This window comes from Dipodomys spectabilis, unplaced genomic scaffold (genome assembly GCF_019054845.1).
Source record: "Dipodomys spectabilis isolate Male_0828 unplaced genomic scaffold, ASM1905484v1 ptg000173l, whole genome shotgun sequence".
NCBI lineage: Eukaryota > Metazoa > Chordata > Mammalia > Rodentia > Heteromyidae > Dipodomys > Dipodomys spectabilis.
Genome location: NW_024870850.1, coordinates 191,570 through 218,905, shown reverse-complemented (window position 1 = coordinate 218,905; position 27,336 = coordinate 191,570). Strand labels below are relative to the sequence as shown.

General features: G+C 55.0%; 2 protein-coding genes across 5 annotated transcripts in view; one reads left to right on the top strand and one right to left on the bottom strand.

Moving 5' to 3' along the window:
• Tjp3 (tight junction protein 3) overlaps positions 1–1,938 on the bottom strand; it is a 28,870-nt gene extending 26,932 nt beyond the window's left edge. Inside the window, exon 1 of the mRNA XM_042693755.1 lies at positions 1,855–1,938. The gene's annotated coding sequence lies outside the window, so the exon portion shown is untranslated. The remainder of the gene's footprint in view (positions 1–1,854) is intronic.
• A 4,761-nt stretch (positions 1,939–6,699) lies between these two features.
• Pip5k1c (phosphatidylinositol-4-phosphate 5-kinase type 1 gamma) overlaps positions 6,700–27,336 on the top strand; it is a 42,622-nt gene continuing 21,985 nt past the window's right edge. For all 4 annotated transcript variants that reach the window (XM_042693553.1, XM_042693555.1, XM_042693554.1 and 1 more), the window contains exons 1-4: positions 6,700–6,871; positions 24,660–24,691; positions 25,358–25,450; positions 27,016–27,146. In XM_042693553.1, coding sequence (XP_042549487.1) covers positions 6,778–6,871; positions 24,660–24,691; positions 25,358–25,450; positions 27,016–27,146 — 350 coding nt within the window. In that variant the 5' untranslated portion in view covers positions 6,700–6,777. The remainder of the gene's footprint in view (positions 6,872–24,659; positions 24,692–25,357; positions 25,451–27,015; positions 27,147–27,336) is intronic.

The window sequence follows — 27,336 nt, the reverse complement described above, 5'->3', positions numbered from 1 at the left end:
TTTTTCACTCTGATTTGAGGACAGGCAGCTTACCCCTCCCCCCATGCCAGCATGACGCCACATCTGTGATGCTGTCCCTGTTCTGCGTGGCCCTACCGTGTGGTCATTTCTGACCCCTTGTACAAAAAAGAAAACAGGCCACCCGGCACTGGTGGCTCCTGCCTGTCATCCCAGGTACTCAGGAGGCTGAGATCTGAGGATTGTGGTTCAAAGCCAGCCTGGGCAGGAAAGGCCATGAGACTCTTATCTCCAATAAACCACCAGAAAACCGGAAGTGGCACTGTGGTTCCAGTGACAGAATGCTAGCCTTGAGTGACAACAGCTAAGGGACAGCACCCAAACTGAGTTCAAACCCCAGGACACACACACACACACACACACACACACACACGCACGCACGCACGCACGCACGCACACACACACACACACACACTCACACACACACACACACACACACTCACACACACACACACTCACACACACACACACGCACACTCACACACACACACACACACGCACACTCACACACACACACACACACTCACACACACACTCACACACACACACACACTCACACACACACACACTCACACACACACACACACACTCACACACACACACACACACTCACACACACGCACACACACACACACACACACTCACACACACACACACACACACACACACATCCTGGCTCCTCAGGAGGCTGAGATCTGAGGATCATGGCTCAAAGTCAGCCTGGACAGGAAAGTCCAAGAGACTTCTACCTCCATGTTATCCATCAAAAAGCCAGAAGTGGAGACATGGCTCAAGTGGTAGAGCACCTGTCTTGGGCAGAACAGCTCAGAGACAGCCTTGAGTTCAAATCCCAGGACTGGCATGAAAAAAGAAAAAAAAGGTAGGAAGGAAGAAAGAAGGAAAGAAAGGAAGACAAAGAAGGAAGGGAGGAAGGAAGGAAGGAAGGAAGGAAGAGAAGAGGAAAAAAGAAAATCAAAACACACCGGTGGAAAGGAAGGGATGACACCATCCAAAACAACAAACGTCCTCATCCCCTGGCTTTCGCAATGGTCACCCCTCTTTGCTACACGTGGATAATAGCAACAAAATTAGATATTAAACAAAAAACACACACAGCGGGCGGAGCTGGGCGCCTCCTGCCCCAGCCCCAGCCCGGCCCCCGCGGTAACCCAAGTGCCCGCCGGGCCCCGGGGGACCTGGACAAAAGAGCCGGAGCTGCCACCTGACCCCGCTCTCCGGGGACCTCCCCTCCTTCCTCTCCTGTGCCAATCAGTGACCCAGAAAATCTTGTCACCCCAAAGCTGTGACACTGTGCCCCCTCTGCCGGCCCAGCCTGCATTTCTCACTTTAGGGGAGCAACGTTCACCGCCCCCCAAACTCGAGGTCCACAACAAGGAAGAGGTGGGGTAGGCCATCAGCCAGAAACTTGGGGGAACCACCCCCAACTCCATTCCATAGACCCAAGTGAGTGCCTGCCCGGCTCACCTGCTGGGTGGCTGTTGTAGGAGCTTCCGGCGGGGGCTTACTCTTTCTACTTTGGGGGGGGCATCAGAGACCCACCTGCTCCCCACCCCGTCACCCCCACCCCCCACCACCTATACCAACAATGATGGCTTCAAGGCTGGGGGGCTCCCATGTTCCGGGCAAGTGGCCAAGGCAGAAACGAGAACCAGTAATCCCAAGAAACTATGCCAGATGCCCATGCCCCAGCGGGGTGCCAGCTTCCGCTCACTGGGGCACCACACAGATAAAAGTGGGTTCCCCAGTAGCCCCCCCAGAAGGCCAGGCCCGGTTCCCTGGGAGGTGGGCAGAGCAGGTTTGGGTGGGGGTACTTACCTCTCCTATGAACAGGATGGACTGTAACACCACGCAGCCCCCGTGGGTGCCCGGCCCGGGGTGCCCGGCTGGCACGGGCGGGGAGGGGACCCCGGCTCGCAGCTCTGGCCTGGTGGCCTGTGCACCCCGCGTCTCCTCCCTGGGCGAACGACAGCACGGGAGGGTAGGGCCTGTGTCAGGTGCAGCCAGTAGGAAACCTGGGCAGGCAGCCGGGTAAGGGCGAGGCTGTGTGTGTGTGCGCGTGTGTGTGTGTGTGTGTGTGTGTGTGTGTGTGTGTGTGTGTTGCAAGGCCAGGCAAACTCATGTGGTAACCGTTGGCCTTAACCCCTGCATGCCCAGACACCGGGACTACTGGGTTCCTCTCTGTGCCTGTGCCCTGGACCAGCCAAGGGGAGCACAGAGGAGGTGTTCAGGAAACACTGGGGTGGGAAGAGGTGAAGGAATGAGCAGTTTGGCCCCTCCCTCCTCCCTGGTTCCCCTACTGTCCTCCTGGAGTCTGCAGCCACAGGGCCTTTGCACCTGCCGTGTGGTTCCCCCAAAGCACACTGGGAAACCCAGCCAACAGATTAGTCAGCACACCGGCTGCCCCTTCCCATCCGGCACATTTGCAGGGATTTTTTTTTTTTTTTTTTTAGTTCTTTGCACAAGTTAGTGAGACTCCCTCCCCCCCCCACCCCCAATCTCAATCCCCAAGCCAGTGTCGGTGTGTGACCATCATCCACCTACACAGGAGGCAGAGAAAGGAGGAGCTTGGTCTCCAGCAGCGGAAAGACAGATTCTATCTGTCACAATGGCTAACACAAAACAACAACACAATGGGGGGGCTGGGCCTGTGGCTCAGTGGTAGAGCGCTTGCCTAGCGTGCATGAAGCCCTGGGTTCGATTCCTCAGCACCACATACACAGAAAAGGCCGGAATGGTGCTGTGGCTCTAGTGGTAGAGCAATAGACGAGCAAAAAAGAAGCTCAGACCTTGAGTTCAAGCCCCAGGATGGGCAAAAACAAGTAGGGAGGCATGGCTCAAGTGGTAGAGCACATCTGCCAAGCAAGTATGAGCCCCTGCATTCAAACTCCAACACTGCTTTAAAATGATGGATGGAAGGAAGGAAGGAAGGGAGGAAGGATGGATGGGAGACCCGCCAAAACCAATGGTCTGGCCCTTCTTGTTATACCAGCCATAGCCACGAGGGGGCACCAGAAACCAGGCAGCCTTTGACCGACTCTTTCCCAGGCTACCAAAGGAGGGGGGGAGGGGGGTTGTGGCTTGGAAATGGAGGGAGGGCCCACTCCACCCGGACCCTGTGCCCATCCCCGGTTCCCTGACTGATCTCTCCACTCCAGCGTCCCACTCTTTGTTTGGTAAGTTTCTTTCAGTTTGTTTTGCATTGTATGATTCATTGGTGGGGTTGAAGTGGAGCCCAGGGTCCTCGCGCAGGCTGGGCAAACACCGCCCAGCCACTTTTGCCATTGAATTTTTATGTTTATGTATGTATTTTTTGGTGAGGGCCCTGGGATTTGAACTCAGAGCCTCGGCTCTCTGTCCTACAGGCTGGTGCTTTACCACTTGAGCAACAGCTCCTCTTCCAGCTTTGTGGTGGTTTATTGGATAAGAACCTCAAGGGACATTCCTGCCTAGGCCGGAACTTTGATCCTCAGCTCTGAGCCTCCTGAGTAGCTAGGATTACAGCATGAGCCAGCTAGTTTCTTTTAAATCTATGCATACATAGATTTCACTTGAGTCAGGTGTAAGATAATCAGCCCTTCCTTCTTTCCTTCCTTCCTTCCTTCCTTCCTTCCTTTTTTCCTTCTTCCTTTCTTCCTTGTTTGTCAGTCATGGGGCCTAAACTCTGGGCCTGGGCGCTGTCCCTCAGTTCTTCAGCTCAAGGCGAGCGCTCTACTACTTGAACCACAGCACCACTTCTGGCTTTTTCTGCATATAGGGTGCTGAGGAGTTGAACCCAGGGTCTCATGCATGCAAGGCAAGCACTCTACCACTGAGCCACATTCCCAGTGCATAATCAGCACTGTCTCCCTCTCCCTAGATCCTCCCCTCCCCTTCTCTAATTTCTTTTAACTGATTACTAAATCAGGGCTTCCGGGTCTCTAAGTCATACCTTCGAGGTCACTTGTTGATTTTCCAATTTCAACTTCTGGTTTCCTTTTCCTTTTTTCTTTCAGGTTTTTTTTTTTTTTTTTTTTTTTTTTAATTTGCTTCCTTATTGCTGGGCATTTGTAGCCTGTAATTTTAGCTAATCAAGAAGCTGAGATCTATGAGATTGTGTTTCAAAACCAACCCCAAGCAGAAAACTATGAGACAGCTTACTAATTAACCAGCAAAAGGCAGAGCTGGAGGTGTGTTTCAAGTGTTAGAGCACCAGCCTTGAGCAAAAATACTCAGTGCAAGGACCTGAGCTCAAGCCCCGGTATCAACATAAAAAATAAAAACAGGGCTGGGAAGATGCCTTGCATACATGAGGCCCTGGATTCAATAAGCAGAAAAAAGCCGGAAGTGGAGCTGTGGCTCAAGTGGTAGAGCGCTCACCTTGAGCTGAAGAGCTGAGGGACAGCGCCCAGGCCCAGAGTTTAAGCCCCAAGACTGGCAAAAAATTAATTAAATAATTAAATAAAAACAAAGCCAGGCGCCGATGGCTCACATCTGTAATCCTAGCTACTCAGGAGGTTGAGATTTGAGGATCACGGCTCCAAGCCAGCCTGGGGAAAAAAGGCAGTGAGACTCTGACCTCCAATAAACCACTAGAAAACCAGAAGTGGTGCTGTGGCTCAAGCGGCAGAGCGCTCACTTTGAACTGAAGAGCACAGGGACAGCACCCTGACCCAGAGTTCAAGCCCCACAACTGACTAAATAAATAAGTAAATAAATAAATAAAAGCAAGATCAAGTGTAACGTTTGTGCATTACATATTAACACTTATAAAACACTTTTTTTTTTTTTTTTTTTTTTCAAGGCTAGCTCTCTAGAGCTTGAGCCACAGCGCCACTTCCGGCTTTTTTCTTTTTGCTTATGTGGTGCTGAGGAATTGAACCCAGGGCCTCAGGCATGCAAGGCAAGCGCTCTACCACTGAGCCACCTTCCCAGCCCCATAAAACACTAATTTTAAAGATTCTATATGCTGGTATAACTTATAATTGCATTTAATAAAATGCAGCTGAGGCACATTATATTACATTTTATAAATATTTATTTATTTTGTTGGTCATGGGGCTTGAACTCTGGGCCTGGGCGCTGTCCCTCAGCTCTTCAGCTCAAGGCGAGCACTCTACCACTTGAGCTACAGCGCCACTTCAGATTTTCTGGTGGTTTATTGGAGATAGGAGTCTCACGGTCTCTCCTGCCCGGGCTGGCTTTGAACCGCGATCCTCAGATCTCAGCCTCCTGAGTAGCTAGGATTACAGGCGTGAGCCTGTATTATATTTATATTTATAAATTATATATTATAATAATTATATTTATATTTATAAATATAAATATTTATAAATATTTATATGAGTAACAAATTTCTTCCTTACATATACAAGTGAAATATACAAATATAAACATAATTATTCACTTTTTTTTGTCAGTCACACAGAAAAGAAGACAGGCAAATATTTTTTTTTTGGCCGTGGGGCTTGCACTCAGGGCATGAGCCCTGTCCCTGAGCTCTTTTCCTCAAGGCCAGTACTATCACTTTGAGCCACAGTGCCACTACAGTTTTTGAGTGGTTAATTGGAGATTAAGAGTCTCATGGAAAAGCCGGATACCTGTAGCTCATGCCTATAATCCTAGCTACTCAGGAGGTTGAGATCTGAGGATGGCAGTTCGAAGCCAGCCCAGGCAGGAAAGTCTGTGAGACGCTTATGTCCAATAAATTACTCAGAAAAAGCTGGAAATGGTGCTGTGGCTCAAGGTGGTAAAGTGCTAGCCTTGAGCACAAAGAGGCTCAGGGATAGCACCCAGGCCCTGAGTTCAAGCCCCAGGAGTGGCAGAGAAAAGAAAGTCTCAGTGGACTTTCTGCCTGGGCTGGCTTTGAACCATGATCCTCAGATCTCAGCCTTCTGAGTAGCTAGGATTACAGGCAAAAGCCACTGATGCCCGGTTTAAGTTATTCACTTATTCACAGATCATGTTTTCATTAAATAATATAAAGGTAGTTACATATGTGGCCTAATTCAATTATGTGTGAATATAATATACAATTAATGTTTGTATATTTTATTTTATGTTCATATTTATTATGTTTATGCTACATATTTCTCATATTTAATTAAATATGTAAAATTAAAATATATGCATATAAAATTATTTTTCATTAATGAGTCTAATGTAAAAATATAAACATTTCCATATGTTCCTATCACATTAATGTCATTTATATAGCTATAAACATGCAACTATCAGAATTATATGGTAGAAATACATAATTTATGCAATAGGAATGTCATGTAACGTATGCAATATTAATGTTATGTAATAAAAGTGATTTCTTTCATAGAAACACAGGTTCTTGTTAGCAGTGAAACATATTAATAATCACAATAAAATAAGAAAAAGTAATGCAACCTCTGTGTTTATAGTCTGCGATGCAAATACCAGAGCGGGCGTGATTTGTAGCATAAAATACAGGTTGTTTGGGGTAACAATGTTACTAATGGCACCATTTAATTTCAGCAACACCGTGCCGTTCTTCCACCACTGGGCGCGCGGGGGCGCTCGCTGCATCCGAGCGTGACTACACCCTAGCCCCGCCCTCAACGCCTCCTATTGGCTGCTCCGTGCGTGTCGTTTCCCGGCCCCGCCCTTGCCCCGCCCCCGCGCGCCCGCGCCCCCCTCTCCCTCCACCCTGGGCCGGCGGCGCTTGTTGTTCAGCGGCGGCGGCCGAGCTCGGGTGCAGCCTCGGGCCCGCCGCCGCCGGTGCGCGCGGCCATGGAGCTGGAGGTTCCGGACGAGGCAGAGAGCGCCGAGGCTGGAGCCGTGACGGCGGAGGCGGCCTGGGCGGCGGAGAGCGGAGCGGCCGCAGGTAACGGTACGGCCCTGAGGCGCCCCCCCGCGTCCGAATGGACCTGGCTGCCCCCCCCCCCGGCCGTGCAGTGGGCCCGCCCGGGCGCCGCGCAGACCCGCGGCGGGCGGCTGGAGCATTCCACTCGGGGAGGCGCGCGGGGGGCGCCGGGGCGATCCACGTTGGGCCCGGGAGGTGCGGCCCGCCGGCCGGGGAGGCTGCCATGCCATGCCCCGCCCGGGGCGGGGGGCTCGCGGCAGAGTCTTGGGGGGGCGGTGCGGAGATGGGGGGGGCACGGCCGGCCGGAGCGGGTGCAGGGCTTCGTCTTGGTAATCCGTACGAGGAGCTGGTCCCCTCTGGGGGCTCGTGTCTGGGGAAGGGGGTATCCTATGTTTGAGAAGCGGGGGGGCCCCGTGATCTGCAGCCTGCCCAGCGTCGTGGGGAGCGCGTCCAGCCCCCCTTTGGGCTGCGGGTGTGGAGTGAGGGAGGGGTACCCCCATTCTAGCGAGGGGATGCTGTTTACCAAGGTGCTGCATAGCTGGGGTGGGATGGCAGTGCCCCCCCCCCATGCGATCCCCTGCTTGGAGCCTCCCCGCCGGGGTGCCTGTCCAGACTGTCATCTTCTGCCCCTCCTCCCCCCCATCTTGCAGGCGGTCACCCCCACGCAGTAGGTGGAGGTGGGGGGGGTCTATGGTTGGGGTCAGCTCCCCTTGGCTGTGACATCATGGGTGGTGTGCTGATGGGTCCTGGCCTTTCTGGGCCTCAGTTTTCCTCCCGACAGAACCTAAAAAGGGTTAGGGTTTGGAGACGGCCTTCCTGCCTTCGTGGGCCCGGGCTACCAGGTTGGAAAGGAGATGCCCTTGATGCCCAGCCTGTCCCGGGGACTCTATGCTGGCCTGGCAAGAGGGCCACCCTGCCTGTGCCCCCCTTGGGCTTCTCTCCCGGCCTGCTTTTGGAAGGGTGTCGTGCAGAGCCCCAGAGTGGAGCGCTTCCTTCTCCCTTGAGGTCACAAGCTCCCAAATAGGAAGTTTCCTAATTTGCAAAACCCTGGGCTCCCCCCCTGCAGCCGACACTGGCGGGGCGGCCATGTCTCTGTGGACACCACCGCCCTCTCCTTCCTCATCCGTCTGGCCTCCATCTCCACCAGGGATTGCCAGGCTTCCTTGGCAGGTGGGGTGAGGAGATGCCGGGCTGCTGGGGAGCTGGAGGAAGTGTCCAGAGACAGAGGGATGAGGGCAAGGGGCACGTGAACCCCCTGGGCTCCCGGAGCAACTCCCTTCGCTTTTGTCATCCTGAGGCACGTGCTCTAATGACCCTGTTTATTCCCATGAGTCACCACCCTCCTTTGCTGTCACTTGTACCCGGGTCCAGGGCCAGAATGGACCCCAGCAGGGGCAACAAGCCCTGGCCTGAGACCTCTTAGCCTCCAGGCTGGGCTGCTCAGAGACTATGTAGGCCCTAGAATCTCTGGCCACAAGAAAGCCTCAGGGCAAACATTTGTCATCTGATTGGGTGCTGATTGAGGGGCTGGGAGATAGGGAAACCTGACCCCACCCTAGGGTCTTCCGAACCCAGCTCTCCTCAGGGAAGTGCTGGTCTGTGTGTGATTGGCCTGGCCTGGCCCAGGCTCTCACCATTTGGGCCTGGAAAATTTCTTTTCTTTCTTTCTTTCTTTTTCTTTTCTTTTCTTTTTTTTTTTTTTGCCACTCCTAGGCCTTGAACTCAGGGCCTGGCACTGTCCCTGAGCTTCTTTTGCTCAAAGCTAACATTCTACCCCTTGAGCCACAGCACCACTTCTAGCTTTTTCTGTGTATGTGGTACTGAGGAATGGAACCCAGGGCTTCATGCATGCTAGGCAAGCATTCTACCACTGAGCCATATTCCCAGCCCCTGGAAAATTCTTTAAGAGGTGCCCTACCTCCACCTACTCCATCCCAGGATCTCCCTGGTTGTAATGGTCACAGACTATCCCCAGAGCTTTTGTGGGTTTTCTTGTGTGTTGGTCCTGGGGCTTGAACTCAGGATCTGGACACTGTCCCTAAGCTTTTTTTTTTCTGCTCAAGGGTAGTGCTCTACCACTTGAGCCACAGCTCTGTTTCCAGATTTTTGGTGGTTAATTGGAGGTAAGTGTCATAGACTTTCCTATCTGAGCTGGCTTTGAACCGCAATCCTCAGATCTCAGCCTCCTGAGTAGCTAGAATAACCAGCGTGAGTCACTGGTGCCCAGCTTGTCCCCAGATCTTCTCCCAGGATCCCCTACTGACTGGATCACCTTGGGTAAGAACCAGCCAACGACAGTGATCATTTTGTGACTCACTGGCTTTTCATCTAGAATCATCTGGAAGTTTCATCCCACTTTAATTATTTGGATAGATACCCTAGAGACCTGCCTCCTGGTTTGTATTCCATGCCACAGCCTTGCCCGAGCCTCAGTTTCCCCATCTGCAAAGTGGGGCCTTGTCTATTTTGACCTGGGGCTGACACACCCGAGCCTTTGCTTGCATCCTCTTCTTTCTCTCTATCTCTGTCTCTCTCTTTCTTTTTCATTTTTTTGGTGGCCCTGGCATTTGAACTTGCAGTCTGGCACTTGCTAGGCAGGTGCTTTCCCACTGAACTCCACCCCCGGCCCTATGCCTGAGCCTTAAATGCCTTAAATGAGTCAACACTGGCACTTAACAACTGTTAGTTGGCATCTATTTACCGCCTACTGCAGCCCCTGACTTGAAGGAGTCATCATTCCTCCCTCTCCCGAGGCCCAGCCTTGGGTTCTGATTGCTAGAAAGATGCTGGGGGGCAGGGGGTAAGGGGGTTGGTTTCCAGGACCAAGGGTCAAGGGCAATTGAGAGTGAAGAACCACCCCATGCTCCCCTGCCCCGCTCCTTCCAGTAGCCACCAAATTGCCGTCTGCCTCTTGGTGGGGTGGCGTGGCATGGTGGCCCAGATGACACTGCCAGCCCTGATCATATCAGCCCGCATCGGGCGCCCATCTGATAGGAAGCAAATCCGAATTTCCGCTGGCGTTTAGAATCTGGTTACTGCCCGGGCTCCTGGCTCCCCAGGCACCAGCCGGCAGAAAAGGCTGCTGGGCTGGTGATCTCCCTCTGAGACCGGGGTGCCGGGAGCCACGCGGGGTGTGCTGGTTCGCGGAGCAGGCTGGGGACACCCACGGGGCCAGCTGTGTGGGGCTGAGGATCTGCATGGACATTCGGGCCTGACCTGAGCTGTGGTCTGGGGGGGAAGGGGGGTGTCCTAAGCTGGGGTCTGGGGTTTCCTGAGCCATTCCCCCCCCCCCCCCCCCCCCCGCTGTCCTGTCTCGTGAGGCCTCAGAGTCGTGGACTGGTCCTGACACTACACTGCCCACACTCACCACCTCTCATCTGGTGGCAAATTATGTCAGCTTTGCCTTGGAAATCCACCCGACTCTGCCCACGGCTCCCTCCTCTGCCGCCACCTGGTCCGGCCCTACCAGCCGGCATTGCGCCGCTCCGCTCCTTCCAGAAGGATCCCGGGGAAAAACTGGCTCAGGTCCCTCCTTCCTCTGCCTCCAGCCATGCAGACGACTCCCACCTCCCTCAGGGTCAGAGCGCGCCCCATCCCTCCCTGCCTCTGTTTCCCTCTCTGCTGCACTCCTCTGTGCTCCTTGGACACTCCAGGCCTGGCCCCAGCTAGAACATCCCAAGCCCAGGCAGCCGGGCCAAGGCTGGCATGGAGGAGGAGGCCTGTGCAGAGGAGTGGGGTGCCAGGGAGCCATGCCGGGAGGTGACATTGGGGAGACCCATGGGGAGCGGGGGGATGATGGCTGATGGGTGGGGGGAGCAGGGCGAGTCCACAGTCCAGGGTGTAGAAGCTCAGGGATCATGACCCCAAAGCCCAGGCCAAGGTTTTGTAATGAGGAGGCAGAAAACTCCCTGTTGGGCCCCACCCAGCCACTTCCTGGTGACCATGAGGTGGGGCCTGGGACCCTGGGCTGGGCCTCTGCACTCCTCTGGAGGATGGCCCGACCCTGACCCCTTCTGGTGGCCTGGCAGGGAAACGTGGGTACCTGCTTAGTCTTTGACAGTGCTGTGTGCATTAACACAAGCTATGGCCCCAGGACTAAGGTGGACATTGGGGACCTCCCTCTGTGACCCCTCCCCCACTGGTAAGGCAGCCACAGTACAGACAGACTGGCCTGTCTTTATCCCCAATCATGTCCATGCCAGTGTTAGCCAATAAAGTTTTATCGGCACCCAGTCCTGCCCCCAATCTTGGTGTCCTCCTCAGTAAACCATAGAGCCAAGTGGTGGGCAATGAGGCCGCAGCCCCCACGCCAGAGGACTCCTCCTCCCCAGCCCCTTGCGTGACGTGCTGGGTGGCTGTCAGCGCAGAGATGGGAAAGAAACAGGTCATCATGCTGACAGCAGCTGACCAAGATAGCCCAAGGCAGGAGGTGATCATCAAGCCAAACGTGCCTGGGAAGGAGCCGCTGCAGTCTGAGAGTCCCAGGCAGAGGGGAATGGCCGTGCAAAGACCCTGGGGTAGAAATGAACTTGGGTCGTGGTGGGTGCCGTCGCTGTAGCTTCAGTGGGTGAGTGGGGGAAGGGGTCAGTGAGGCCCCCTGGGATACTGTCTGACCTGCTCCCTTACAAATGGGGAAACTGAGGCTTGGGAGGCCTGGAGGGGCTGCACAGATCAGGTCATCGCTTCCCCACACCCAGCCAGCCTGAGACCCCGCTGAGGATTTGCGGGCTGCATGCCAGCTGGACGGAGGCCTGAGGCGCTGGACAGACGCCTGGGGGATTACAGAGCTCAAGATTAGGCCGAGCCCCCCACACCCACCTCACCCACCTCACCCACCTCACCACAGCCGCGCCAGCACTGGGCCCGAGCCTGAGCGCCCCAGGGCCTGTGCCGGGGCCGGACTTGGAGTCCTAGCACCCAGCGTTGGTGACCACACCTGCCACACCCACACTCAGGAGGCTGAGGCCAGAGGATCACAAGTTCCAGGCCAGCCTAGGAAGACCCTGGTGGCTCAGACCAGCAACCCACAGTTCCAGCACCTTGTCACAACTGCTCAGGTCTCACCTGGTCCCTATCGTAGGGGTGCTCAGCCTGGGAGTGGGGTACACCCTCCACATCCTGCACTGGGGTCCGCATGGGATGGGCCCGGAGCCAGGTCAGCGTGCCAAGAGAGCAAGGACGGTCTGTGTTCCATGGTTTCCCTGGGCCCTGAACTGGGGGGGAGGGGCGGCGGGGCGGCCTTGGTGACAGCACTGGTGGATGGTGACCTGGCTTGGGAGTTGGATGGAGGTGTGGCTGATGGGCTCACTGCTTGGTTTGTACATCTAGGAATTGTCTGACTGCCCCGGGAATGTCTCCACCCTGGCCCACTGGCCCCCAAATGTCAAAGATCAGAAAATAATGGAAAATAAGACTGGTGTCTGGCAGGTTGAGTGGTTTTTTTGTCAGTTGTGGGGCCTGAACTCTGGGCCTGGGCACTGTCCCTCAGCTCTTCAGCTCCAGGCTAGCGTTCTACCACTTGAGCCACTGTGCAACTTCCAGTTTTCTGGTGGTTCATTGGAAATAAGAGTCTCACGAACTTTCTTGCCCGGGCTGACTTTGAACCACAGTCCTCAGATCTCAGCCTCCTGAGTAGCTAGGATTACAGGTGTGAGCCAAGGACACGCGGCTGTTTTTTGTTTTTGCCAGTCATGGTGCCTGAACTCTGGGCCTGTGCACTGTCCCTCTCAGCTCTTCAGCCACAGCACCACTTCCAGCTTTTTCTGCTTATGTGGTACTGAGGAATCGAACCCAGGGCCTCATGCATGCAAGGCAAGCACTCTACTATTGAGCCACCTTCTCAGGCCCCCTGCTCTGTTTTTTGTATTTTTTATAAAATATAGCCAGGCCCTGTGAATCACGCCTGTAATCCTAGCTTCTCTCCTAGGAGGCTGAGATCTGAAGATTGCGGTTTGAAGCTAGCTAGAGAAGAAAAGTCCCTGTGAGACTATCATCTCCAATGACCAATGAATCACCTAAAAGACCACACAAGTGGTGCTGTGGCTCAAAGTGGCAGAATACTAACCTTGAACAAAAAGAGCTCAGGGACAGCGGACAGCCCAGGCCCTAAGTTCAAGCCCCACAACAAAAATAAAATTATAGGGAAGATAGAGTGCTTGCCTTGCATGCAAGGCCCTGGGTTCAATTCCTCAGCACCACATAAGCAGAAATAGCCAGAAGTGGTGCTGTAGCTAAAGTGGTAGAGTACTAGCCTTGAGCTGAAGAGCTGAGGGACAGCGCCCAGGCCCAGAGTTCAGGCCCCATGACCAACAAAAATAAATAACATAAAATAATGTAGAGGGGGTGGGGAGAGGGAGGTACATGCCAATCAGTAGGGAGATGTGGCTACCACCAGCTTACATGCACAACATCAGAATGCTGACATTTTCTGAGAACTGTACCGCAGTGACTCCCATCCTTCAGTTGGGCAGCCTTTCGTTGATTTGCATATGCTCTTTATATCATATGGACACTTTTCTTGCATCTGATAGAAAAACGTGAATTCTTTTCCTGTCTTCTCTGTGATTGTTAGTGCTACATAGCTGTTTTAACTTCTAGATGGTCAACTTTAGTCCTTTTTCCTTCAAGCTTTGCCAGTTTGGTGCTATAGATGGAAAATTTTTGCCTGTGCTGAGATTCTCGTTAAACTCTCCTAGGACGTGCATACTTTCGCTTTATTTTTCCGTGGGAACTGGTGCTCTGAGGGAAAGCGGTCCTGGTGCAGGTGTGTGAGGTTTCATTAATGGACGTTTTGTCAGGTGTCTCCTCCCTGTCCTAGCTGGATGGGAGACTCAAGTCTGATTCCTTTCTGAGTCCTGAGTTGGGCTGGTTTGTTCCCTGACTTTTGATTCTGTTCCTTTTCCCTGCCTGCCCATGACTTCAGGCATGTCTCGAGGTATAAGTAATAACATGTTTACAGTTAAAAAAGAAAAAAAAGCGCAGTCCGACGTGCAGCTGGGAGACAGGGAACATTCCACCTCCCCCTCGACGTCTCTGCCGAGCTAATGACTATCATTCCAGATGCTTCTCTGCCCCTGCATGCCTTACTCACTGTGCATTTCTCTATTTCATTTTATTTTTTGTCTCGTGGAGTATGGAACCCAGGGCTTCCTTCCTGCTAGACAAGTGCTCTACCACACAGCCATGCACCTGCCGCTGGGCTACATGTCCTGCTCCTATCTGTAACATTTGCTTTGCAAGCTTGTGTGTGTGTGTTTGTGTGCATCCTAGCACTTGAACTCAAGGCCTGGATGTTATCCCTGCTAGAGTACTAGATCAAGGCTAGCACTTGAGCCACAGCACTACTTTTGGCTTTTTTGGTGATTGATTGGTGATTAGAGTCTCAGGGATGGAGACTGCCAGGTCTGGTTTCAGATCTCGATTCTCAGATCTCAGCCTCCTGAGTAGCAATAGGATTACAGGCGTGAGTACCCAACTTGCTTTGCAAACTTTTAAGCCTATAGAAAAATCGAGAAGAGTGCTACAGCAAGCACACATACAGCGCCCTCACTGGGATACACCAGCAATTCTGGTATTGTCACGTTAAATTATCCTTTTCTGCAAATGGATGTTATAGACGGTTGAGAGAGAGATTTGATTGGTAGGTTCTGTAGGGTCATCTAGGGAGTCACTTGCAGGCCTGGTACCTCCTTACCCACCTCTCCCCCCCACATAAATAAATGCAGTTGGCTTCCAAGAACACTGCAGGTTGGGGGGGTGGTGATACAAGCCTGCAATCTCAGCTGCTTAGGAGGCAGAGGCTGGGAGGATTATAATTTCAGCCTCTCCCTCCAGCTGAACTGTTAACAAGATCCCAACTCAATCAAAACTGGATACAGGGGCACATGCCTATTATCCCAGTTTTTACTTGGAAACCTAAATAGGATGATTGAGTTCAGGTTAGCCCTGGTATAAATGCAAGACCCTATATGCAAAAGAACTAAGGCAAAAAAGTTGGCTCAAATGGTAGCAAGCATAAGGTACTGAGTTGAAACCCTAGTACTGCCAAAAAAAAAAAAAAATGCTGAAAACACTAAGTTAACAAATATGAGGGCTGGCAATGTGGCTCAGTGGTAGAGTGCTTGCCTCGCATGCATGAAGCCCTGGTTCAATTCTTCAGTATCACATACACAGAAAAAGCCGGAAGTAGCATTGCAGCTCAAGTAGTAGAGTGCTAACCTTGAGCAAAAGCAGCTCAGGGACAGCACCCAGGCCCTGAGTTCAAGTCACAGGACTGGCAAAAAAGAAGAATAAGAAAAAAGCAAATATGAGGCCTTGCTTATTCCCATAGAAGATGTGCTGTTAGATTCCTGCTGGCCTTGAGGGAAAGTGTTTAAATCAGCCAATCAGATCACAGTGTATGTAACAGCCAGTGGGATTACTGTGTATAACAGCCAATTAGCTCACAGCTCGTGTAATAGCCAATCATGTTGCGGTGGCTGTAACAGCCAATCAGCTTGCAGCAGTTATACCAGCCAGTCAGCTTGCAGATTGCATACCAGCCAGTCAGCACACAGCCTTGCTCACCGGTCTGTGTACATGTGTGTCTGTCTGTGTCTATGGAAACACGCTGTGGCACTGGCCCCCAAGCTGAGACAGACAGCGTTGCACTACTCTTAGGGCTGGCAAGAGAGTTATTTAGTTTATGATCTTGGAGGCTGAAAGCCCAAGATGGGCCTCCTGGAGCACACAGGAGAAGGACAGGTCTCGTGGTGACACAGAGTTACAGTTCCTCTTTCATAACTACTCTTAACTCTGAGAGCTAACCTAGTTTGGTGAGAAAGACATTAATCCTTTCCCAGAGTCACGCGGCTTGCTGCTGGTGACTCCATCATCCCCTAGGCCACACCTCTTAAAGGGCCTGCCACCTCTCACCCTCCACCCAAGACCAGGCTTTGGCGCATGAACAGTAGCATTCCAGCAGGGGACACTTGGGGACCAGCTCTGGGGTCTCGGGGAGCAAGCCTGCTCAGCTCTCCCCAAGCTACAGGGCCCATTCGGTTGTACACACTGAAGTTTCCTGTCACCAGCTGAACATCTCAGCACCCAGAGTGGCCTGTGGCCTATACATGTGACAGTATTCCCTTCAGAGCCACTGTGGGGACTCAGCTGTGTTGGGTGCCGGCACCCCTGGGGGACAGGAATGCTGGGGGGACAGCCTTGTCCCCAGCTGGCCTCTGTTGGAGGACAGAGGCCAAGAAAGGAGGACACAGGGCCTTGGGTGCCGGGACCTCTGCCCGGGTGGAGATGGCCTATAGGGGGTCAGACAGCAGGCCTGCATCCTGCCCGGCACCCAGTTGGTGCATTCCTCCTGCAGGGCTGGGGGGCAGCCCCTGCCCTGGCCCAGCTTCCTGTTTACACCCAAAGCTGGTGGGAAACACGTCTGTTCTGGGGGCCTGCGTGGTAGAGTCGGAAGTAGGGACACTTGATTGCGTGTAGCAGGGGAAGGCCGCACCCCGTGTCCCCCACCTGCACAGCCAGCTCTCCTACCCGCCCTCACAGGCCCCTCTCCTCCGCTTGGAGAGGCAGCACAGGGTGCCGGCAGAACACACCTTGCTGCTGGACAGGAGGAAGTGCTGAACATGCACGCGCACACGCACACACACACAGCTGCTGCTGAGCCCAGGGTCACCACCTGCCGGCAGACTTTTCTGGACTGAAGCCCTTCCCTAAGCACTTTGTAGCTGCATTGAGATGAATTCACACCGCTTGCCTTTTGCAGAGTGCATGGCTCATTGAGTTCACAGTGCAGCCTTGTCTGTCTGGTCTCAGACTGTCTGTCACCCTGCCCCCTCCCCAGCCCCTGGCCCCCACAGTCCCCGGCCCCCACAGTCCCCGGGCCCCACAGTCCCCGGGCCCCACAGTCCCCGGGCCCCACAGTCCCCAGGCCCCCATAGCCCCTAGTCTATCCAACTCTGGATCCACCTGTTGTGGACAGTGGGAGATGTACATCACTGCGGTCCTTTGGTTGTCTGCTTCTCTCACTGAGCGTGGTGACCTTAGGGTCCCTATTCAAGGAGACACAGGCCACAGTCTTCTCCTGGTCCTGGCTGTGTGGTGCTTCAGCTGGGGGATGGCTGTGCTGTGTTGTGCTGGGCGTTGGCTGTGGGTAGGTACCTTAGAGGGAGTCGAGTAGCCACCAGCCGTGTGCAGGTCGCCATGGCCTAGGGGCTTCGCTGCCTGTGGCCAGCAAGGGTCCTTTAGAAACTCCATGTTGGGTTGATGGAGGAGCTGCCAAGCCCTTTCCTCTGAATCATTTTCCCCTCTTTATAGAGGGACCTAGGATCCTGGAGATGCTCAGGGATAGTGGATGGGTGGATGGATGGTGGATGGATGGATGGATGGATGGGTTGGTGGATGAATGGTGGATGGATAGAGAAGGATGGATGGGTGGATGGGTGGATGAGTGGATGGATGAATAGATGGGTGAATGAGTAGATGGATGGGTGGATGGATGGATGGATGGATGGATGGATGGATGGATGGATGGATGGATGGGTAGGTGGAGGAGTGGATGGATAGATGGATAGATGGATGGATGGATGAGTGGATGGATGGATGGATGGATGGATGGATAGATGGGTGGATGGATGGATGAATAGATGGGTGGGTGGGTGGATGGATGGGTAGATGAGTAGATGGATGGATATATGGATGGGTGGATGAATGGATGGATAGATGGATATATGGATGGATAGATGGGTAGATGGATGGGTGGGTAGATGGATGGGTAGATGAGTAGATGGATGGATAGATGGATATATGGATGGGTGGATGAGCGGATGGATGGATGGATGGGTAGATAGATGAGTGGATGGATGTGTGGGTGGGTGAATGGATAGATGGATAGAGATGGATGGATGGATAGGTGGGTGGATGAGTGGATGGATGAATAGATGGGTGAATGGGTGGATGGATGGATGGATAGGTGGGTGGGTGGGTGGATGGATGGATGGATGGATGGGTAGATGAGTAGATGGATGTATATATGGATGGGTGGATGAGTGGATGGATGGACGGTTAAGGATGGATGGATGAGTGGATGGGTGGGTGGATGGGTTAGGTGGATGGGTGGGTAGGTGGATGGGTGGGTAGATGGATGGATGGGTGGATGGATGGATGGGTGGATGGATGGTTAGTTACAGGGTAAATAGATAGGTGGAGGGATGGTTAGATGGCTGACTAGGAACTTGGTTATACAAAGGACTTCCATTCTTACCTGCACCATCAACCCATTCAGCGTTTGTGGGTGAGAAAGCAGTTTCAGGGAACAGAGATGGTTCTCAGCCCTGGGAACAGGTTTTCCAGTGATGTCAGGCAGCCACCCAGGGTCAGGGCAGGTCCAGCCAAGCATCCCCGGGTCCCGGCAGCCAGGCCTGGCCTTTCACAGATATACGCTGTGTGCTAGCTTGCTTCCCCAGCCAGATGCTGCCTTCCACAGGTGCCCAGACCCAGCAGCTTAGCTGCTACTGTTGCCTCCTCCTGGTCCTGTCAAGGACCTGCTTGCCTGGCCATCCTCCCCACCCTCCCCAACCCCCACACCCCTATATCTCCCACCTGGCCCCTTCTCTTCGTCCTAGCAGCTTGCGGTGTGCCAGGCACTGGGCTGTGAGGGAGCAGCCGTGACCAGCCCTGAATCTCTTTTCTCACGGGGAAGAGCAAGATTACAAATGACGCGACCCCAGCAACGAACACACTGTACGAATGGAGTCAGTCAGAAATGCCCCAGAGGAGGTGACAGGCCTGGACAGGGTGGACAGGAGCTGGCTGCACGAGCTGTGGGAATAGTGTGTCTCAGACAATGCGCCTGACTGTGCAAAGGCCCTGAGGTCGGGACCCTCCTGCCCAAAGGTGCAATGAGTAAAACTCTGCATGACCTCAGCTCAGGGTGGTGTGCCACGAAAGCCTCGCAGAGCCCACGCACACACCAAGCTCCTCCAACTCTCCTCAACTCTCCTTTCACCTGGGAGATGAGTCAGAAAAATCGTGTGTGTGTGCGTGTGTGTGCGCGTGCGTGTGCGCGTGCATGTGTGTGTGCGCACGCATGCTGGTACCGGGACTTGAACTCACGGCCTGGGCATTGCCCCCTTAGTTTTTTTTCCACTCAAGGCTGGCACTCTACCATTTGAGCCACAGCTCCATTCTTTTGGCTCTCTGGGGGGTGGTTCGTTGGAGATAAGTCTCATGCTTTTCTCCTGCTTGGGTTAGCTCTGAACTTTGATCCTCACATCTCAGCCTCCTGAGTAGCTGGGATTACAGGCGTGAGCCACCAGTGCCCAGCTTCAGAAAAATCTTAATAAGTACTGAAATATCAAAGGATTGGGTGGTAGACACTGCCCTGGGGGGAGGGGAGGGCCTCTTCCCATCCCCCCATCTCCTGCCAAACACTGGAATGTCACAAGTCCTCTGCCCCTCCCCCACGCTTCCTGCTTTTCCTTTTTGCAGCGTTGGGGATGAACTCGGGGGCCTCACACAGGCCAGACAAGGCTCTGTCTACCTGGACCAGCCCTGCTACTTTTTGAAACATTAACTTCTGTAATCAGCTGGGACCTCCCCCCTCCTCCCTCTCCCCACCCCTGCAGAATCCCTAGCCTTTCCAGTCTTAATCTTGGGGGCAAAGTCCCAGAACTGGCTGAGATACACAGTTCTTCTGTCCTTTGTCTCACTGGGGGGGGAGAAGGGTGGCCTGGAATTCATGATCCTCCTGCCTCTACCTCCTGAGTGCCAAGATTACAGGCATGCACCACCATACCTGGCTAAAGTTCTTTGTATACTGCAGCCCCTTGAGATTGACACAGGTAGGGACAGCAGCTTCTAGGAATCTCCAGAAATCTTGATGCCTGTGGAGATGGGGGGGGTGGTCCCCCAGGGTACCCAGCAGTGGGAATCATTTGCACTTCACAGGCAAAAATTAGGCTGGGCACTGGTGGCTCATGCCTGTCATCCAAGCTCCTCAAGAAGCTGAGAACTGAGGATCGCAGTTTGAAGCCAGCCCAGGCAGGAAAAGGGAGATTCTTCTCTCCAGTGAACCACCAGAAAACCGGAAGTGGAGCCATGGCCCAAAGTGGTAGAGCACTAGCCTTGAGCAAAAGAGGTAAAGGACAGAGGTCAGGCCCTGAGTTCAAACCCCACAATCTGACCAAAAACCAAAAGCAAAACCCCCAAACCCAAATAACCGCCTGGCCAGGTTCGGGCACATAAAGAGCCCATGGTGGGTGCAGAGGGCTTGGCTCTCCCTCTCTCCCAGCGTGACCGTGAGTTGATCCCAGCCCACATGCTCTCTTCCAGAGTTTGTAATTTCTTCATTAAAACATATTAAATTCCTTCATTAAAATTGTGTAGAGCTCTTCAGTTCTATTGCTTTTTATTTATTTTTTCTTGTCTTACTGCGCTGGTCAGCACCTCCACTACTGGAGCGTCCTCAGCATGGTCAACTTGCCATTGATGGGAACGGGTTTCCTGGAGTTTCTGCCCGAACATTGCCATAAAGACAGGCTCCAGCCTTCTTCCTTTTAAGTTCTTTCTCTCTCCCTCTTTTATTTGGTCAGGCATGGGGCTTGAACTCGGCCTGGGCGCTGTCCCTCAGCTCTTCAGCTCAAGGCAAGCGCTCTACCACTTGAGCCACAGCGCCACTTCTGGTTTCCTGGTGGTTTATTGGAGATTAGATTTTCATAGGCTTTTCCTGCCCCAGCTGGCTTCAAACCATGATCCTCAGATCTCAGCCTTTCGTGTTTTGTTTTTGGGTCCGGTTGTGGGGTCTGAACTCTGGGCCTGGGCACGGTCCCTCAGCTCTTCAGCTCAAGGCTAGTGCTCTACCACTTGAGCCACAGCGCCACTTCCGGCTTTTTTCTTTTTGCTTATGTGGTGCTGAGGAATCGAATCCAGGACCTCAGGCATGCAAGGCAAGCGCTCTACCACTGAGCCACCTTCCCAGCCTCTGATCTCAGCTTTTCTGAGTAGCTAGGATGACAGGCATGAGCCACCGGTGCTTGACTTCTTCCTTTGTTTTTGAGACAGGATCTCATTCTCTACACAGGCTGTGCTACCACAGTGGGCTGCTTGTTTAGTTTCTTTGTGGCTTGCCTTTTTTCCTCCCTCCCTTCCTCCCTCCCTCCCTCCCTCCCTCCCTTCCTTCCTTCCTTCTTTCCTTCCTTCCTCTTTCCCTTCCTCCCTCCCTCCCTCCTTCCCTCTTTCCCACCTTCCCTTCCTTCCTCATTTCAGGTGGTTGTGGGCTTGAACTTGGGGCCTGGGCGCCGTCCCTGAGCTCTTTTGCTCAAGGCTAGTGCTTTACCACTTTGAGTCACAGCTCCTCTTCCTGTTTTCTGGTGGTTCATTGCATTAAGAGTCTCACAGACTTTCCTGCCGGGGCTGGCTTTGAACCACGATCCTCAGATCTGAGTCTCCTGAGTAGCTAGGATGACAGGCGTGAGCCCCCAGCGCCCAGCTGCATCCTCCTATTTTTTAATGCTGGGATTAATCGAGCCCCAGACCTGCACTCCAGCCCTGAGCCACACCCCAGCTTCCATCTCTGGGCAGTTTTTGGATGTCTGCTTCCCATTGAACAGCGCTGATGCTTCTTCATCTCTCATGAATGGCCACAGGCAAAGGCATCATTAAGCCGAGCTGGCGGTGGCCGGCGGGTGACTGGACGGGAGGCCACATTGTGTTTTCAGCCAGCGGGCGCCAGGCAGGCTGTCTTTCATCTCTGAACCTGCTTGTTTTTCAGGAAAGCCGGGTTTCTGTGCAGAGCCCTGTGGCTTTTTACTATTGACTCAGCTTAAGCGCTGGCCTCCAGGAGACCCCGCCGGCCGGCCGCGCTGTGGACTGAGGGGCAGAGCAGGGCAGGGACCAGGCCTCAGTTGCTCACCTTCCTCCTGCCGAGACCTCCTGCCTTTGCTGTCCTTACTGCCCCAGTGCGGGGCAGGGCCGGAGCCATTACATGGCTGTGCAGCCTGGGGCTGGCATCTGTGGCTGCCACGGGACCCCCCTTTTTTTTGTTGTTGGTCTTGGGGCTTGAACCATGGGCCTGGGAACTGTCGCTGAGCTCTTCAACACAAGGCTAGCGCTCTATCACTTGAGCCACAGCACCACTTCTGAGTTTCTGGTGGTTCATTGGAGATAAGGGTCTCACAGACTTTTCTGCCCAGTCTGGCTTTGAACTGTGATCCTCAGATCTCAGCCTCCTTAGTAGCTAAGATTACAGGCATGAACCACTGACGCCCAGCAACAGGACCTCTTTTATAAAGGAGCAAACGTGAGAACACAGCATCTAGCCTGGCCCTGTGCAGCCCAGACCTGGGGTCCCCAGGAGTCAGTGGTCAAAGGCTAGATGGTCACCTGGTGAGCCTGTGCAAAGGTCCTGTGGCAGGCAGAGCCTGCAGTGTTGAAGGAGCAGCAAGAAGGCCTGGAGGAGAGGGAGCGGGGCTGGAGGCGGGTGAGAGATGGGGTCTTGTAAGGGAAATTACTCAAACGGTCAGGGCTGGAAGGAGGTAGATGGAAATGCTATGCCTTCCTCTGGGCCTGCCAGCCACCCCTACTTCCCACACGCCCTAGCACTTCCTCCACCTGGGCGGTGGCTTCCTGGAGAAACACCCCCGCCCCCACTCTCCACAGCGCAGCCCAGGTCCTAGAGGGGACACAGTGTCACGGGGCAGGGCTGGTGACACCTCCCCCACCACCCCGCCTCCCGCCTCCCCAAGCCCAGCTTGCAGTTTCTGCTTCCTCTGAATTCCAGCTCCTTCCCACTTCCTCTCAGTCCCCCCACCTCCTCCAGCAGCCACCCTGCTGGGGGTGTGGCTCCAGTTCAGTGCTCCCAGCCTCAGTTTCCCCATTCAGTGGGAGAGGCAGGCCTGGCTGAAGTCTGTGGTGCAGAGGAAGAGCGATGTCAATCCATCAACAAACCTTCCTGGGCTTGGCCCCAGCCAGAAGGAACTGGGATGGGGGCTGCAGGCCCCGGGGGGGGGGGGGGGGCTGCGGATTTTGAGAGCAGGGTGACAGGCAGGGGAAGGTAAGGGGTGGCTTTGCCAGGAACCAACCAGGGCCTTCTAGAATCGTCTTCTGGCCTGGGTTCATTTTACAGGTAGAAAACCTGAGGCTTAGAAAAGCAGGTGAGGGGCTGGGAAGATGGCTCATGGGCTGGGAAGGTGGCTCAGTGGTAGAGCGCTTGCCTTGCATGCCTGAGGCCCTGGGTTCGATTCCTCAGCACCACATAAGCAAAAAGAAAAAAGCCGGAAGTGGCGCTGTGGCTCAGGTGGTAGAGTGCTAGCCTTGAGCTGAAGAGCTGAGGGGCAGCACCAGACCCAGAGTTCAGGCCCCACGACCGGACCCAAAAACAAAACAAAACAAAACCCCGAAAAGCAGGTGAGTCTGGCGCCCGTGGCTCCCGCCTGTCATCCCAGCTACTCAGGAGGCTGAGATCGGTGGTTCACGGTTCAGAGCAGCCCGGGCAGGAAAGACTGTGAGATTCTTATCTCCAATGAGCCACTCAGAAAACAGGAAGTGGCGCTGTGGCTCCCGCGTAGAGCGCTCACCTGGAGCTGAAGAGCTCAGGGACAGCGCCAGGCCCAGAGTTCAAGCCCCATCACTGACGAAAAGAGAACAGCAGGTGAGGGTGGCGGTGAGGTTTGCCAGGTGTCGGGTGACCTGCCCTGGCCCATCAGGTTCCCCAGAGGCTGGGACAGCTGGTGTTGGGGACACCAAGACACAGGGTGCCCGTTGGCCGGACAGCGGCCCCGGACTCCTCAACAAGGTCCAGAACCGCGCATGCCCCGCGCCCGGGCTCACCCAGGAATCATTTGTGAGGACGCCAGGGCAGCTTCCAGCACCTTCCGCCACCTGGGGGGCCTGAGGGCGCGCCCCAGCTCAGGGCTGCCCCTGAGATGCAGGATGAGGGGACCCTGGAGCAGCCCTGCCTGTCCTAGGAAGGGGTGACCCAGGTGGGCTGAGCTCCACACTTGGGGTCCAGCAGCATCTCGGGGGGACGCACAGGGTCGGACCCCAGCTCAGCCAGGCTCTCCATGCCCACCTTCACGTCTCTGTGCCCCATGCCAGCACCCGGGAGGGAAGCTGGCGCCCCCCTGCCACCCCCCTCTTCTGCCTGGGGACAGCCCAGGGACCATGACAGACACCCCCCCCCACTGGGCAGGGATTGGGGCTCTGGGGTCCGCGCAGCAGGCCCTCCCCGGCACCCCGGGCCACCGCCATCCCCAGCCTGCGTCCTCCCTGAAGCTCCAGGTGGCCGTGGATGGTTTCTCTGTACCCCAGACAGTGGTGACTCGGGCCTGGACCCCACTCCCCCAATAGCGTAGCCCCCCCCATGGTCCCCGGCCTTTTCCACGTGCCCGCTGGGTGGACGTGTGCTGCTGGGTACCCCAGGTGCCTGTGGCAGACGCGGGGGGGGGGGAGGGGAGGGCAGGGCAGGGTGGCTGCAGGCTTCTCCCTGGAGAAGGCCCGGAGTGGACACGGTTCCCCCCCCATGGCTCCCATCATTCCCCACGGCAGTGCAACCCGCCCTGACCGGGCAGCGTCCCACAGGAAGCCCGGGCTACTCACTGTCCCCTCCTTGGTCCGTGATGGCCGGAGGGGTGGGGCAGAGGTCAAGGCCCCCGGGGCAGGACAGGTGCCAGTCCTGGCTGGGTGGCACTTGGGCCTCTCCACGCACCTGTGACCCAAGGACTTTCTAGATCAAACGGGGACAAACCTGCCTCGGATGAGGGGAGGGAGGGTGGACCCCCAGTGTGGCTCACCCTGAAAACTCTCTTTTCCCTCCCAGGTCTGGCTCAGAAGAAGACGGCCCTGACTGAGGTGAGCCCCGGGGCGGAGGGCTGGGGTCCCGTGCAGACTGGCCTCCGTGAGAAGCTGGGCGAGGGAGAGAGGCGTCCTAGCTGCCCCGTCTGCTGCTGTGTGTCCTCAGACCGCTCGCTGTACCTCTCTGGGCCCACATTTTAGAATGTGGTCAGGTGGGGTGAACATCCCATCTGTCCTGCCAGCCTGAGTTGGGGTGGGGGAGGCTGGGGACCCCCCTGTGTCCCCACACGCACCCCACAGGGACCGCAGCCCTGACAGGCCACGCTGCTGGGACAGCCACCCATCCTGTGCCCTGCCTGAGCCTCCCGTGTCCACAGAGCCGGGAAGACTCCATCCGCGGGGCCAGGGACAGATCTTTGGATGGGGAGGCAGGAAGTGGGACCCCGAGATGCCAGGACAGGAGGAGGCCTACATGGGACAAGCACGCCCCCTGGTGGCTGCTGCCAAGAACGCCCTGAGCTGGGCACTGAGGCCCCAGTGGTGGGTGGCGGCTGGATGCCCCCATCCCAGAGCCTCTGCTGTCCATCAGCCTGGTGATGGCCCCTGGGACACGTCCACAACGCCGCCCTCCCGGGGCGCAGCGACTCACCCCCTTTCCTGGGGCCTTCCAGACTTGCTCCCGCCTCTTCCCTGACCTGACGCTTCCCGCTTCCTTGTCCTCAGGCCCCGTCGGTGACTGGACAGCCCGGCCCTGGCCATGGGAAGAAGCTAGGCCACCGAGGCGTGGACGCATCCGGCGAGACCACCTACAAAAAGGTCCCTCGCCCGCCCCGAGTCGCCGTGTGGTGGGGCGGGGCCCCTGAGGGTCTCAGCTGAGTCCCCCAGGACAGCAATCGGGGTCACATGGCACGTTCCCAAATGTGGGACTGTGAGGAACTCCCTGGAGAGCTGGATGATCCCAACAAATGAGAGAATGGGAACAGGCCTGGGAGGGATGGCTCCTGCCACTGGGGACAGAGGGTGGCTCCCCCAAAGTGCTCAGGGAGCGAGGCACCCCCCCCCATGGCCATGAAAAAAACACGAGCAGCATGTGCTGCTGAGAGCGCCCGAGCTCCTGACCGGAGCCAGCCACAGCTTCCAGGAGTGGGAACAGGCTCAGGCAATCGAGGAGAGAGCCAGTGGAACGGCCAGATCGTGCCGTCATCCTAGCTACTCCGGAGATGGGGAGTCAGCAGATTCATGGTTTGAGGCCAGCCCTGACCACCCCCCCCCAAAAAAAAAAGAAACTTCATAAGACCTCATTTTAGCCAACAAGCCGGGCACGATAGTACCCACCTGTGATCTCAGCTACTAAGGGAAGAAGCATAAACAGAAGTGTGATCTGAGGCTAGCTCTGAACCAAAAAACTCAAGGTAGACACTATCAGAAAAAGAACTAGCCAGGGGCAGGTGGCTCACACCTCTGATCCTAGCTACTCAGGAGGCCAAGATCTGAGGAGCACAGTTTGAAGCCAGTCCAGACAAGAAAGGCTGTTAGGATTTTATCTCCAGTGAACCACCAGAAAACCGGAAGTGGAGCTGTGGCTTAAAGTGGTAGAGCACTAGCCTTGAGTGAAAAAGCTCAGGGACAACACCCAGGCCCTGAGTTCAAGCCCCACACCAAGATAAAGAAAAAAAAAAAAAGCTTCTCAAGCCATAGGGGTGTGGCTCAAGTAGGAGAGCTCAGGCCGAGCAAGTACAGGGACCTGGGTTTCCCATCCCCCTCAAAAAAAAAAGGGAACTAGAGTTTATGGGAATAGAAATTAAAGTAATTGAGAGGTCACTCTGAATTGTGGCTCTCTATAAAACAAGCCCAAGTAGTTTTAGGATGTGGGAACCTTCTAGAATGTAGCCAGAAACCAGGCTCTGGGGCTAAAAAAAAAAAATGTCAGGCCAGCCGGGGAACCGGCGCTCATGCCTGTCATCCCAGCTACTCAGGAGGCTGAGATCTGAGGATCACAGTTAAAAGCCAGCCCAGGCAGGGAAGTCTGTGAGACTCTTATCTCCAATAAAACACCAGAAAACCAGAAGTGGCTGTGGCTCAAGTGGTAGAACACTCGCCTTGAGCTGAAGAGCTGAGGGACAGCGCCCAGACCGAGTTCAAGCCCCATGACTGACAAAAAAAAGAAAGTCAGGCCAGACCCTTGCCCTGCAGTGTGGCCAAGAGCACCCCTCCCCTGCTGACACTCCTTCCCTGCAGCCCATAGCGGGTGGTCACCGGCTTCCGGCAGGGCTGGGTGGCAGCTGGGGTTCAGCAGGAACAGGGGCCCGGTGACAGCAGAAGGCACACAGGCCGAGGGAATTGATGCCATTGGTTCTTCCTCCCCTCCCCATCCCCTGCAGACAACCTCATCCACCCTGAAGGGTGCCATCCAGCTGGGCATCGGCTACACCGTGGGCAACCTGAGCTCCAAGCCTGAACGTGATGTGCTCATGCAGGACTTCTACGTGGTGGAGAGTATCTTCTTCCCCAGGTAGGGCCGGGCCCACCCTTGGCCTATGACACCTCGCTCCTCACGTGGAGACCCTGCAGCCTCCCCTGAGCAAGAGTGGGGGGGAGCAATCTTTTTTTTTTTTCCTCTTACATAAAAAAGAATCAGCCAGAGCCTGGAGCTGGGTAGCTGACGCCTATCATCCTAGTGTATTCAGGAGACTGAGATCTGA